The sequence below is a fragment of the Chlamydotis macqueenii genome, chromosome 8 (genome assembly GCF_036417535.1).
Source record: "Chlamydotis macqueenii isolate bChlMac1 chromosome 8, bChlMac1.mat, whole genome shotgun sequence".
Lineage (NCBI taxonomy): Eukaryota > Metazoa > Chordata > Aves > Otidiformes > Otididae > Chlamydotis > Chlamydotis macqueenii.
Window position 1 is genome coordinate 26,616,936 of NC_141563.1, and position 14,036 is coordinate 26,630,971.

Sequence of the window (14,036 nt, forward strand, 5' to 3'; positions counted from 1 at the left end):
GGTGAAAGGAGCCAGGCAATCGATTCATGCTCTTTGCTCTCAAGGCAAGGAATGTGCATGTTAATGCATGCTGAATTATTAACATTTCTCAATCTCAACCTTTGTGGCTGTTGTGTTGCCTGCTCCCCGCCTTCCTCCCCGGTTGAGTGGAAGACCAGTCTCCACGCTGTCTTTTCTCCCTGTCCTGTGGGATCCAGGGCACGGGCTCAGGTTGCGCTGCACTGCTCACCACTCCCGGGTTTCACTTCACTTCTTAGGGAATGCTCTCTACGGGGAGGCGTGCTGAGCAGCACAGAGCTCTTACGTTGCCTGTTCTTGGGATGAATGACGATGAATCTCATTTTTGACAGTCTGCTGGTTTAACTAAACCTCTGAATTATACTGTTGTCCATTGAAATAATTTTAATATTCACAGCAATTTTCCCTGTGCTCTTCTGGCAAAACCTCCAAACCACCTTCTCTGATCTTTATCCAAAAAGAAGATTAAAAAAAATCGCAAATTCTTGTCAAGATAATTGTAAGAAAAAGGTAAATTTCATTGCTTCAGTAAATGAAGAACAGCAAAAATTTCTGGAGCACTTAAGGTAGCATCATGGGCTGTGCTAGCCCATGTGATTTGACTTGTAAATTGGACAGAAACTCTAAGAATGCTGCTTTTTGAGGAGTTATACTGATGTAAATTATTACCAGACTCTTATGCTAGAAAAGCAAGCGACTTAAATCGCTGGCTTGAGCCTGAGGAATGTGTTGATGGTGCTCTGCAAGCTGCTGTGAGAGCTCTGCCAGCTCTCACTAATGCTAACTGACAGCATCTCCCCTTCTCCCTCCGTACTGACTGGGATGAGAAGCTGCCAATTATCCCCCAAGAGGATGGGAGGCTGATGGAGCCCGTACCTTCCTTTGCATGCGCTCCTGCCAGCGTATCGTCCAAGCCAGATCTCTCACCAAAGGCATTGCCCTCACCTCCTCCTACCTCCCATGTTGAGAGCTGACCCCTACATGTGGCTTCCATTTTTAGCAGCTGTGGTGCCCCGGGCACCGCTGCTCTCTGTGTGGAGCAGTGAACCCATCTTAGCAGCTCTGCTGGTGTGCTAACAAGGGGAGGCCGACTCAGCCGTTCTGGGTCACAAAAATACACCACAGAGGCCTGTTTAACTGCTCATCTGTTGCCAGGCTTGAGAGCTGAGGCCCTGCACAGCTTCCTGGCCTGCTGCAGGCTGCGGTGTAGGGGAGACATGGCCCATGCCGAGGTTCGCGACGCTGCAGCCTGCCCACCCTTTTGTATGGTTTGGTCTGCAGGAGAGTTTTCCTTGCCGTTCATCCCTTCCCTATGCACACGACCATGCCAGCCATCTCCACTCCCCTGTGAGTAGGACAGGGGAGAGCCTCTTCCCTTCGCCCTATAAAGTGCTACCAAGAGCCCCCCCAGCCCCTTGAAGTGCATCTCCCCTGTGCTGTCCAGAGGGGAGCAGGGGACGGTTGGCTGCCGGCTTCCCTGAGAAGAGGCAGCTGCAGTGCCCATAGACGATGCCACTGCAGGACACAGGACACATAAAGGGGGATGCGGCACTGATGGGGCTCAGCATGGCCTCAGGAGCACCCTGAGAGCAGTGCTTGATGCGGGGACACAGCGGGGGGTGCAGGGGCATCTGCAGCGGGCTGTGCTGTCTCTGGTCTTACAGGACTGGGAGTCAAAATCTTGTTTGTGCATGTTGGGCTCTGACCTTCCTGCACGGCCTCTTGTCCTCCAGCTTCTTGTCTTCCCGTGTCCCTGTGTATGAGTTACTGTGCACCTGCCCTCTCCCTGTCCTTCCCTCACACCTTCCCTCTTTAACTCTGTAGTGGCCTCCGGTGCCTGCCAGCCTGTTTGCCTGGTGCATGTGTGTGAGTGCTCTGTGCACACCTATGGCTTTATCCTCAAAGTTTGCTCTTTTATTTTAATACAGTGTGAGTGGGTGGGTTTGGTCCTTGGATGGGAACGGAGTTTGAACAGCTTCTACCTGTAACAATTCAACGCTGTGTTCATTGGAAAATGAAACCTGACTCTTAACAAATGGTGCGGGGATGCTTTGGTTGGAAATACACACCATCATGTTAAACCATTGCCATGTCCATCAGGTTAACTCCGTATTCTCATGACTGCGTAGCGCTTGAGTACACTTTCAGTTCTGTCTTGTTTGGGGAGCGCTGCCCTGGCAGTCAGGTAACACCTCACTGGCGATTGCTCATGTAGCTATTGATTTGATACTTAATATTTGATTAAAAGAAACAACCAGGAAGACTTTGGATTTAGACATTTCAGAAAAAAAAAAAAAAAAAAAAAACAAAGCAAGTTATCCTTCCCCTGACTGGTAAGGAGCTAATGAGCCCTGTTTTGTCACTGAGATGACGTGTAGTACACACACATTGTTGACAGCATTGTCTAATTTATCACGAAGTCTTAGCTCTCTGTTGTACATGCTAGCGTGGGGGCTTCCATGTTCAGTCTATTTCTGCAAGCCTGTTGGTTTGGGGATGAATCATCACACAGAGCGCTAGTGAAATCTGATTTGGGGAGAGTCAGCTTCGCAAGCGGAGCTGACACCTCTGTGGCTCGCCGGGCTGTCAGCAGCTTTACCGACTGCGGAGACGCCGTGGTGGCAGGAGCCAGGCCAGCAGAGCCATGTCCCCCCAGGCCCCCAGCACCTGTGGGACTGATTGTGCCTGCGGCGTGTTGCAAGCTGGCACCACTCAGGCTCCTGCCCCATTCCCACCTGCTCCCAGCGCTGCAGCTGTTCGCTGCTCCACCAGCCCAGTGCGTTGATGGAGCAGCATAACTGGCAGGGAGAGGCTCCTCAGGAGCCGGCCAGTTGTGAACCCGGTGGATGCTCTGGGGCTGCCTTTCTGCTGGGAGGAGGCTAGAGATCAGGGCTGCTGGGCAAGACACGTTTGAGCAGTTTCCCTTTTTAACTACAGACTAAAATGAACTTGCCCAGAGGAGACAAAGATTTACCAAGCACAGTTGTTTCTCTACCCTTGCTTAAATAGGCCCATAACACTAACCCTGAAGAAGGGGCCTCATTTCTCAGTGTCATTTTCCTGACGGGAATGCATATGGCAGGCAGCTTTAGAGCTTTATTGTAGCTGAGAGTTGCTTACAAATAAGTCTTGAATGAAATACCCAGCAAGGGATTGATATGAAGAGAAGCTGTGCAATGAAATAAGGAGGAATACATCTCCCAAAGTGCTGCTACGAAGGTGGGGAGGGTTCTGCCAGCCCAGCTCTCTTCTGTCAAAATGGATATGATCTCACATCCGTCAGGATTAGTTCTCTCCTGCCCAGCAAGGTGATCTGTTCAGGCCCTGACAATGTCATGCAGCTCTGGTGACTGTTTTTTCTGAGCCAAGGTAGAACCTGAGTTACATTTTGAAGGAAATTATATTTTATTTAACAGCACACATGTGCTAACTCAGAAAGAAACCCTTTTGCTTCTCCTTCCCAAACCTTGCGAGGTTTAGGGGACGAGGTGCTTTACCCTAGAGCTAATAAATTGAGCAGGTAATTCCATTTTGCAGAGCTTCAGTGGGCCCTGCACACAGAGAGTGTGTGACTGGCATTTGTGCATGCTCTCTAATTAGAGGGATGTAATTTAAATGGAGGAATGTTTCATGTTAGTAATATGATTTCAAAAGGCTGTGTTTGGAGGGAATGGATTGAGCCATCCCTTAATGAGTTCTTCTAATAAGATGCCAGTGGCTAAGGAAGGAGAGCAAAGCGCGTGCAATTTGGCAAAGCAGTGAACAGCTTTTGCACTTCATTTTATCTGTCCCGAGGGATAGACAGGCAAAAATGTTGAACCCCTCTCACATACCCCTGCAGTGCAACTGAGTGGTCTCTGCTGGTTCTGTGGCCCTACTAGCTGTCTCTTCCTTGTTTCAGTGCGGCGTGTTGCTCCTCGATTCTCTATCCCTCCGAGCAACCACGAGGTGATGCCTGGAGGGAGCGTGAACCTCACGTGCGTGGCAGTAGGTGCTCCGATGCCCTACGTGAAGTGGATGGCTGGTGTGGAGGAGCTGACCAAAGAGGATGAGATGCCCGTCGGTCGGAACGTCCTGGAGCTGAATAACATCGTGCAGTCTGCCAACTACACCTGCGTGGCCATCTCCTCCCTCGGCATGATCGAAGCCACAGCCCAGATCACTGTCAAAGGTAAGGAACTATTCCTTGTAGTGCTCCTACTTGGATTTCAACAGTGTAGCCCTTTGCCAAGGTGTTTTGGGTGCAGTCAGCTGACTGCAGTCTCCAGTGACTTTTCCACCTTGCAAGGGAGGTTCTCAAAGCCACAACTTTGTTATTTTCCTGCTCACAGTATAGTGTTTGCTTTGGAGGTTTCCTCTTTCTCTACATGTGGCTGATGGGAGAAGAGCTTGTGTCAGGCTGGGTCCCTGTTGTACCATGAGGGAACCTCGCTGATTCTGTGCTCATTCCAGCAGTTTCTGGCTTGTTCCATGCCTCAGCAGGATCAGGCTACAGGCTGTCCTGTGGATGTCAGAGCATTTGCATAGAACTCTCTTCTTGCAGTAAGGGCGGGACAAGAAGGTTAACCCCAGCAATGTGAAACGTCCGTGAACCTCACCAGAATGAGCATCCTACCCCCTGCGAGGAATCACAGAATCATAGAATGGTTTGAGTTGGAAGGGACCTTTAAAGGTCATCTAGTCCAACCCCCTGCAAGGAGCAGAGACATGTTCAACTAGATAAGGTTGCTCAGAGCCCTGTCCAACCTGGCCTTGAATGTTTCCAGGGATGGGGCATCCACCACCTCTGTGTTCTGGTGCTTCACCACCCTCATCGTAAAAAATGTCTTCCTTATGTCTAGTCTAAATCTACCCTCTTTTAGTTTAAAACCATTACCCCTTGTCTTATCACAACAGGCCCTGCTGAAAAGTTTATCCCCATCTTTCTTATAAGCCCCCTTTAAGTATTGAAAGGCCACAACAAGGTCTCCCCAGAGCCTCCTTTTCTCTAGGCTTTCTCAGCCTGTCCTCACAGGAGAGGTGCTCCAGCCCTCTGATCATCTTCGTGGCCTCCTCTGGGCTCGCTCCAACGGATCCATGTCTTTCCAGTGCTGGGTGCTCCAGAGCTGAACGCGGTACTGCAGGTGGGGGCAGAATCCCCTCCCTTGATCTGCTGGCCATACTTCTGACGCAGCCCAGGATAGCTGTATCATTCATTTAAAAATTGTGGCATGTTTCTCTGTCAATTTTTTCTTTTTTTCCCCTTACTGCTCTGCCTCTTTTCCCTTCTCTTTCTTCTGTTAGTGTCCTTAAAGCATGCTTCCTGCTGCCGTTTCACAGGTAGCTTTGCCCCAGAGAGGATGTTATTGCTGATTGCTCACCACTGGGTACAGGGCAGCCCACCCAGACAGCTCTCTAATGGGGGGCTGCAGTATGTGTCCTGCATTTCCCATCTGGGGCCAAGTATGTCCACACTATTCCTTTCCTCCTCTTGTTGCAGATGATTTGTAGCTCAAATTTCCACAGATATGTCATCTTTTGAGTCTGTCTGTTCTTGTAGGCCCCCTCCCGCACTGTGGCCACCTTTAGCACCGCATCTCTGCTTGAACAAATTACAGAATTGAGTGCTAGTCCTCTCTGACCTGGAGATTAACAGCAAATTCTCTTTTCCCTCACGCTAGTCAGAGGATGCTTTTAACCTTAGCCGCACACCGCTCCCTTTACTCACAGCGCCTGCTAGTCAGTACCTTTTCCAGCCCCGGTTTTCTTAGCAAGCACAGGGGTTGCCTGGGTTATAGTACATACCTGGGAGTGTGTGGAAGAAAGGGGCATGATGAGGAGGTGGTTTGGACGTGGAGGGAGGAGGTGGGAACTGCACCATTCCACTGATGGTTCCCAGTATTTACCTCTTTGTGTCTGGAATGACTCTGTCTCGCTCCCTCTTTGACTGATGTGATGCCTACTGCTGCCCCAGGACTGCAAGGCCTCCAGCACAGCGAGTAGTCTGCCCAGCTCCTTTAGACCTTTGCCTTTCTCCTGGTTTCTCTGTCTGCCTTTTCTGCACCTTCACTCCAGATATATAACTGCCTCTATCCCTAACTCCTTCACGCAGTGTTGCTTCTCCTGTGCTTGCTGGAAAGTAGACAGTTTGCAGGGCAGACAGGAGAAGCAAGGTGACACAGAGCTGATGGCAGTAAGTGCATCAAAGGTACCAGACCTGCCCCTTGCTCACACGCAGGCTGCACACCCGAGAGCTGGCCAGAGTCAAGCTTGGGGCTCTCCAAAGGAAAGGGTGGATGAGTGTCATCTGTCCCTGAAAGCTTGAGGGAGGCTGCCAGTTTCTTGGATGCTCTAGGAAATGTGTTGCTTCAGGCTGTAACACTGGGTGGGTTGCATTTGCTCTCCCTGAGTCCTCCATGAGTAGTGCTGTGGTATCTGGTTCCCTTCCCTCCCATGCCAGCTCAGCCCTCACTGATTTTCTCACTATTCATGTTGCAGTAGCACTGGAAAAGGCACCCTCCCTGGCAGTGGGAGCCGGCATGCTCCTGTGCTAAAGAGCCTGCCCTCCTCAGCTGAACCATGTGGAAGCTGGAAACCTGATGGCTTTGCCAAAGGATGAAGTACTTGAGGATCTGAATTTGGGCTGAGCATTTTTCCTAGATCCTTGTCAAGCACAGCTGTGTTACACATCACTAATGACTTTAGCTAGAGTGGCTTGTAGGAGGTTTAAACTTAGTGTAGATTTTAATTCAGTCATTGTCTTAAAGTATTTGTGTACTCTGCAAATCTCTCTCGCACACACTCATTCTCTTTCTTTGTTCTTTCGGTAAAATGGTGAATCTGGAAATGTTTGCTTGCAGTAGTTGCGTTCTCTTTAACACTTCAGAGATGTCAGTGTCGCAGAGTTGTTGTGTAACAGTTTATTGTCTGGTTGCGGTTTGACACCCCACCCAGTGAAACAGTGGATGTGAAAGTTGGTAATTTTTCTGGCTGTATCCCTCCTGCATGTACTGTAATACTTAACAAGGCATTCCCCCATCAACCCATCTAACAGCACTGTCCATGAACTCCCTATGGTCTCCGTGGAAGCAGGAGCATAGCTCCAAATGACCTGTGGTGCTCTGATTGCTTTATTGTGTCCCTTTGTAAATCAGCTGTACACCTGGCTTCTGGGGCCAGCCCAGTCCAGCAAGCACCTTCCCACTGCCAGCTGAACCCCCATGACAGAGACATTCCTGCATCCCTGTTGAGTTACCTTTATTTAGCCTGCTGCTGGTAAGTGCGTCAAGCACATCTAATAACATGATTGCTCTGTTTATCCTTCCATTAAGAATCACTTCAAGCAATATATGGTAATATAAAAATGCATGTTCTAGAGTATGAAATGATTTCTGCCTTTTAAAGAAGAATGTTAATGGGAGGTGGCAGCTCCATTTTTATCCCCGTGCACATTGCACAGTTTGAGCCGGCTGAATTATTTAAATCACACTTCTTTGCCTTCCAATTGCAGCACTGCCAAAACCTCCAACAGAGCCATTAGTGACTGAAACGACAGCTACCAGCGTGACCCTCACCTGGGATTCGGGCAACTCCGACCCCATTTCATATTACGTCATCCAGTACAAGCCCAAATCCTTGGAGGGGCAGTTCCAGGAGGTGGATGGTGTGGCAACAACCCGCTATAGCATAGGTGGGCTCAGCCCCTTCTCGGAGTATGAGTTCCGGGTCATCGCAGTCAATAACATTGGCAGAGGTCCCCCCAGTGAGCTGGTTGAGGCCCGGACAGGAGAGCAAGCTCCTTCAAGTCCACCTCTCAAAGTCCAGGCACGGATGCTGAGCGCCAGCACCATGCTGGTCCAGTGGGAGCAGCCGGAGGAGCCAAATGGACAGATCCGAGGGTACCGCGTTTACTATACCACTGACCCACATCTGCCTTTGAGCATGTGGCAGAAACACAACACAGACGACAGCCACCTCACCACCGTTGGGAGCCTCATCACAGGGACCACGTACAGCATCCGCGTCCTGGCCTTTACTTCTGTGGGCGACGGGCCCCCATCGGACATCATCCAGGTCAAAACGCAGCAAGGGGGTACGTATGGAGTGAGGTGTCGCGGCTCCATGTACACCCCAGTGGTATGCGGGTCGCCTGTGTATCTGATCTGTACCAGGCATCGCAACTGCACTTGGTGCTCAAGTGGTTGCAAGTCAGAGTGGCACCCCCACCCCACAGCCATCAGATTTAAGCTGTCAGCTTGTCCTAGGGAGTTGGTATCAATCTCTGTACAAGTAACACGGCTCACGGTTTTGTCTGGGCTACAGTGGCTAAAAATATGACACAAGGTCCTAGACCAAGTTCCATGTTGGCACCTATGGAGCTGTGCTGGGCCTTCTGGGGTGTGAGTACATATGTGGAAGGAAGGAGCTGGGATGCAGTCAGGGGCTGGAATTCCCACGGTCACGTGCCTGGGTCCCAGAGGCGCTTGCTTGTTGCCTAGGTTGTTTTAAGAGCGCACTGCAGGGGAGAGGAAAGAAGAGCAGGTACAGAAGGAGTGAAAGAGGATCCTCACAGGGTGAAACACAGACTCTGCAAAGCCATGCGACTCCTTTCCCTGCATCTGCCTCCTGGCACTAACTGTGTGTTTGGTCCCCAGTTCCTGCCCAGCCAGCTGACTTCCAGGCAGAAGCAGAGTCTGATACCCGCATCCTTTTGTCGTGGCTGCCCGCCTCTCAGGAACGCATTACCAAATATGAGCTGCTCTACTGGGAAGGGGAGGATGGCACTCAGGTAAGGTTCCTGCCTTGTGTCAGTAGCACTTGGGGCCGGACTTGACAATTCAGCAGCTTGGGAAGGGGGTCTGCTTGAGCTGGGGTGGCAACAGGACTGTTTCTTCTCCATGTTTCTTCTGTCTCATACGTGTATGATAGGAATATGGCAATCTCTGTCTAGCTTCTGTGCAAATGACCTCAGCAGTGTTTGTTGATGACCACCAAAGTAGCTAGGGATGCATCACAGTGTCCCCTGGTCCTCTCCTCCTGTGTTTATAGTGGCGTGAGAGCTGCCAGAAGTAAGTGCCCTCCAAGTGAAGTGGCAGCAAAACAAGTCCTTCACCAGCACTGTTCAGCTGCATTAGAGATGCCAGCTGCTCCAGGACAAGGGCTTTACTCTGTTTCGGAGGCAGATGCTGTCTATTGGGAGAAAACAAACTCGTGTGTCCGGTGCCCCTTGTCTGAGCTGTATAGCCAGACCTAGCATTCCCACAAAGCTGTCAGACAGCCAGTGCAGCCTGGCTGTCAGAGGTCTGCTTCCCTGCAGAGTTCTTGTATTTCATCCAGAAAGCTCCATACCTTGAAGTCCTGCAGGACTGCAATAGGTTTGGCAGCCTGACTCTGACTTTCTGTGGGGCCAGAATAGATGATGGGGCTGCCTGTTGCCTTGGCACTGGGAGCTGAGCACCAGCTTTTCTGTATTCTCTATCTACACTAAATGATCTGTTTTTCCTTTTATTTGCCAGCAAAAGGTGGAGTTTGACCCAACCTCCTCGTATGCTGTGGAAGGTCTCAAACCAGACACACTGTATAAGTTCCGTCTGGGGGCTCGCTCAGAGCTGGGGGTAGGAGTCTACACCCCCACCATCGAAGCCAGAACTGCCCAATCCAGTAAGTTTCTGACAGTCTGTACTACTGAAGACAAAGCAAAAGCAGTCCCATTTCCATTGCCTGGGCACAGAGTAGCTCAGTGCCTCTGCCGTTGTGGGTCTGCAGGGATGCCAGCATGCAGTTTACTAAAGGGTGTAATGGGGAAAGTCAGTTGAGGTTTTGGATCAGGGCTCTTTGGCAGAGGGGGTGCACCCAAGTGGTAAGTTCTTTTTTCATGTCCCTTTGATCATGCTGTCTTTCCCTAAGGGTAGATTCATAAAAACTGAAGGAGGAGTGAAACAGGCTGGGAAATTGCTTTGGAGAGATTGATTTGAGTGGGTTTGTGCATCTCTATGAATTCACTCCCATGCAGACAAGCTGTCTGGACAGGCAGCATATGGAGTTTGGCTCTAAATGTGGCTGTCTCCAAACCATTGGATTTTCACCTTCTCACTCCCTGTTCCAGCTGCCTTGCTTCTGCAGGGGTCCTTAACTGATCTGTATGCTTGATTGCAAGGTGAGGTGTCTTTTCAGGCCAGATGTGCCTGTGGCTGTCAGGTAGCTGGAGTCAGTTTGGGAAAGCGGCTGTTTGCCTGGGTTGCGTGAGCAAGTGAAGCTGCTGCTTCTGGGATGGCAGCACTAGGGGAAATGAGAACAAGCTACAGCTGAGTTAATAGAGAGGCTGGATAATGAGGTGACCCAGGCAATATCACTTTCATCCTCGCTCTGCCACATGTGATCACAGAGCAGGAGTTTGCATTGCTCTGATTGGAAGCTCAAAGTGCTGCACATAAGCAGATTAGGGCTATCAAAGGGCCCTGCGATAAGCTTGTTTCCACTAACGATTTTTGGGCTTGCCATTATGCAAAGAGCATTAAAAGGGGGAAAAAAAAGACATTTCCGTTAGCACCGTCTGTCTGGGATTTACTAGCTATGTGGGGTGAGCAGTTGGCAAAGGCAGCCAGCCTTCCCTGCAGAGAGGGCACCAGCAGGCACAGCAGCAGAGAGCCTGAGATGGCCATTAGAAAGGGAGCTCAGGCAGGGAAGAGCAGCTCCACTCACTATTGGAATGACCTTCTCTTTGAGGAAAACTCAGCTTTGTTAATATATCAGTCGCTGAGATTCCTCCACCTCCTTAAGTGAGCTAATGGTGTCTTAGCGCTGCACGGTAGACAGGTATGGAAACAGAGAGAGGTTCAGATCATGCAGTTATAAATATTTGAACATTGAGAACAAATTCTGGGTGTGGAGATTTGTATACTTATTTCAGATAGCTTTTGTATTGATAGGCAAAGGTTGAAGCAACTCTCCTGCCACTTTAATTAATTCCATCAGTGGATGCTCTTATCCTTGAACACAGTTAATCAGAGACAGCTCCATGCATAAATGAGTCCTTCAGAGTCTCACAACAGCCCAAGTAAGAGAAACCTTTGCTTCGTGGACTTTTCAAGGCAGGCATCTTGCCATGACCTACTCCACATGCTGTATGCTCACACGGAATCTCCTACTGGTCTGTTTTTAAGGTTTTTAAGGCCAGTGGAGCTGTAGCTGACTGGTTCTGGTACGTATTTAGTAAGAGAGATGTGCACAGGTTGGAAGATATTTGGCCAAAAGCCACAGGAATACCTGGATTTGACCAGTGAAATTCTCCTTACATTGAGGGACCTAAGAGTTCTTTGATTTATCCAAGAAGTGACTGGGTCTTGGTTTACAGGCCCCTACTTGAGAAGATTTCTGATGGCACTCTATTCTATGAGAAAAGTCCGTGGCAGTTACTAATGGGCTGTTCAGGGAGGGTGACAAACCACTGGCTGAACAGTCCCAGGGCAGACTGAGAGTGTCAAAGTCAAGTAGGTCTTTCAGAAAGCTCTACTTCAGCTTGGCAGAAGTTGTGTGCACAGTGCACAACTACCAAGCAGAAATTCTTTGGTCTGCAATTAGCAACATCTCACGTTACATGGTTGGATTAGTCCCCTGTGCCCTTACAACTTATTAATCTAGAAAGTGTGTTGCTCCCAGCTTCAAGTTGGTTTCCTTCCTACACTCTTCCATCTGGTTTCCCTGAGAAAGGCTGTTAGGTCTTGGAGACTGACATGTTCAGGTGGGACACAAACTGCAGGAGCAGTCAGACTCCTGCTTTCCAAAGAGCAGGAGTCTGACTTTTCCAAAGGCACTATTCCTGGCCCCGGCAAACCAGTCAAGGGTAAGGTAGGAGGCACATCATCACTAATGAGTCACTAATGGGCTGGAGAAGGATGTCTGTATTGCTGCTGCTGGTCTTTTCTCGTGGCATCCCTGCTCAGGAGTAATAGGGATGCTTGTCAGGGAAAGTCAGAGGGATGCAGTGCCCCTTTGCACCCTTCCAGCAGCACAGCTTGGACCCTATCTCCTGAGAAGACAGCCACCTTCTGGGCTGTCTTTCCTGCTAAGCTGCTTGTTTAGTTGCTGGCCACCCTGCAAAAAGTGCAAGCAATGCTGCTCTGAGGGCCTGAGGAGCACGGGGGAGTTTTCCAGGAGTCTGCAGTGCCTCAGGCAAGCGGTATGATGCAGGAGATGAGCATCAGCTCTGCGCCCGTCAGGCCTCAGCATTAAAATGCTGTTCTTGCTTGAAATATGAAGGTGGGTCTTGAGGCTGCCTTTTCCCTAGCTTAAGGAGAAGGTGGGCTGGATGGGTGCACAGGGCACTGTGGGCCAGCGGGGGAGGCCGATGTGTGTAGCCTGGAGGCAGCAGAGGTTTGCACAGTGTGTGTGTGGGTACATCTGCGTGTGTGGGTGCATGCTGGCCACCCAGTCTGCTCTTTGCTGGCCCCAGGAGGGACACTTCCACTCCTTATGCATTTTAAGTTGATCCTGCCCATGTTACCAAGTTTTGTTTTGCTTTCTTTAAGTGTTAATCTGAGTTTTTGCCTTGCACATCATGTGTGTGACTCTTACCCAGTCAACAGCCAACATTTGACCTGCCCATGCTGCCAGACAAAGCTGCCTTTGGAGAAGGAGCTCACTGCTGCATCCCAGGGGTTGCTGTGGAGGCCCAAAGCCAGAGCAAGTCTCTTCTGTGAAGGGCCTCTCTGCAAACAGTGGCAAAGGAAAGGCTTGCCAAGCTCCTTGTATCAGTGATCACCTCTGAGGGATGCCATTAGGTGCTGTGTCTGCCTTATGCCCTCCCTGAACTCACTCTTGGTGTTTCTTTGCTGCTATGTTTTCCTACTCTCTTCCCTGCCACTTCTCTGCTGATTAACCAAAAGAGTGTGAGGATTCATTTTCTACCCCTGCTCCCTTCCGGTATACCAGGTGGCAGGGCTGATCCTGCTCTGCCTCTCCCACGTAGGCAACTGTGTGCTTCCATGCATTGCTTTGACTTCTCTTTCCTCCAGTGTAGCTTCCATAGCAGCAGCCTGACTCTACTCGCTAATCTCTTTCAGCTCCGTCACTGCCCGCTCTCCCTCCGTCTTTCCTCCCTCCAAGCACCCCAGCCCAGGCATCAGTGATGGGCGCTGAGCACAGAAGTGTGCAGTAGAAGTTACATGCAGCCTGCAGCTGCCTCTGCAAGGGAGTAGGCCTTTTTCCCAGCAGTCAGAGATCACTAGTGCCATTGGGAGGTCCTGCTGTCCCCAGCTTTCCCAAATCTCCCACTGTCAACCTGTGTCCAGCAAAGCCAAGGCACAGTTGTTGAGTGCTTTAATTATCTGAGGTCCCTGCGGCCATCTGGAGTAATGTACGTTGTGTTTGCCTTTGCGCAGGCGGTGAGCAGGCAGGCTTGTCCCTGTGCCCTGGGAAGGCTGGCTCTGCTGCACTGATGGCTTCAAGGACTGCAGCACGGAGACGGGCACCAGTCTTTTTTCAGGCATTTCTAGGTTTCTGGGTGTAGTGAAGAATGGATGGCGTTTCACCTCCCATGGCGAAGCCACTTTGGCCAAACCGTGTAATCCGTTGTTGCTTGGCCAGACAGCTTCCTAGCCTTAGATCATGCTTTTTTTGGTGATGGTGCCGTGCCCTCTCTGCTTCGGGCTCTTGCCTCCTGTGCAAGCACCCAGGGATGTACTCATGTCCCTTGTGCCTTCCCCGACCAGGTGGGCTCCCTCCCTCCACCAGGCTTCCACCCTTGCCTTCTGTGCAAGCACACTGTCTGCAGCGTCCCTGGGCAGTGAGGCCAAACAAGAGGGGGCTACTGCTGCTGTGAGAGGGCTCCCATGCTGCTGGGGCCCTGTTGCAACAGGACAGCAGTTCTGCAAGGCTGGAGAAGGGAATGAACAAGGCAAGTGTCCTAGAGGTGCTTTGTCCAGATCGTCTCCTTTCCCAGTCCCTCTCTTTGTCCCCAGATTTGTTTCACTGCTCTTGCCCAGCAATGCTGTGTGGAGGGAACTGCTCCTCATCCCCATGAGAAGTGTCTGCTGCCCAGA

At 50.6% G+C, this 14,036-nt stretch overlaps 1 protein-coding gene across 8 annotated transcripts in view; it reads left to right on the plus strand.

Annotated features, from left to right (window-relative positions):
- The window catches only part of PTPRF (protein tyrosine phosphatase receptor type F), a 386,594-nt gene that overhangs the window by 306,361 nt on the left and 66,197 nt on the right, over positions 1–14,036 (plus strand). For all 8 annotated transcript variants that reach the window (XM_086752931.1, XM_086752935.1, XM_086752933.1 and 5 more), the window contains 4 exons: positions 3,920–4,189; positions 7,508–8,089; positions 8,652–8,785; positions 9,513–9,657. In XM_086752931.1, coding sequence (XP_086609057.1) covers positions 3,920–4,189; positions 7,508–8,089; positions 8,652–8,785; positions 9,513–9,657 — 1,131 coding nt within the window. The remainder of the gene's footprint in view (positions 1–3,919; positions 4,190–7,507; positions 8,090–8,651; positions 8,786–9,512; positions 9,658–14,036) is intronic.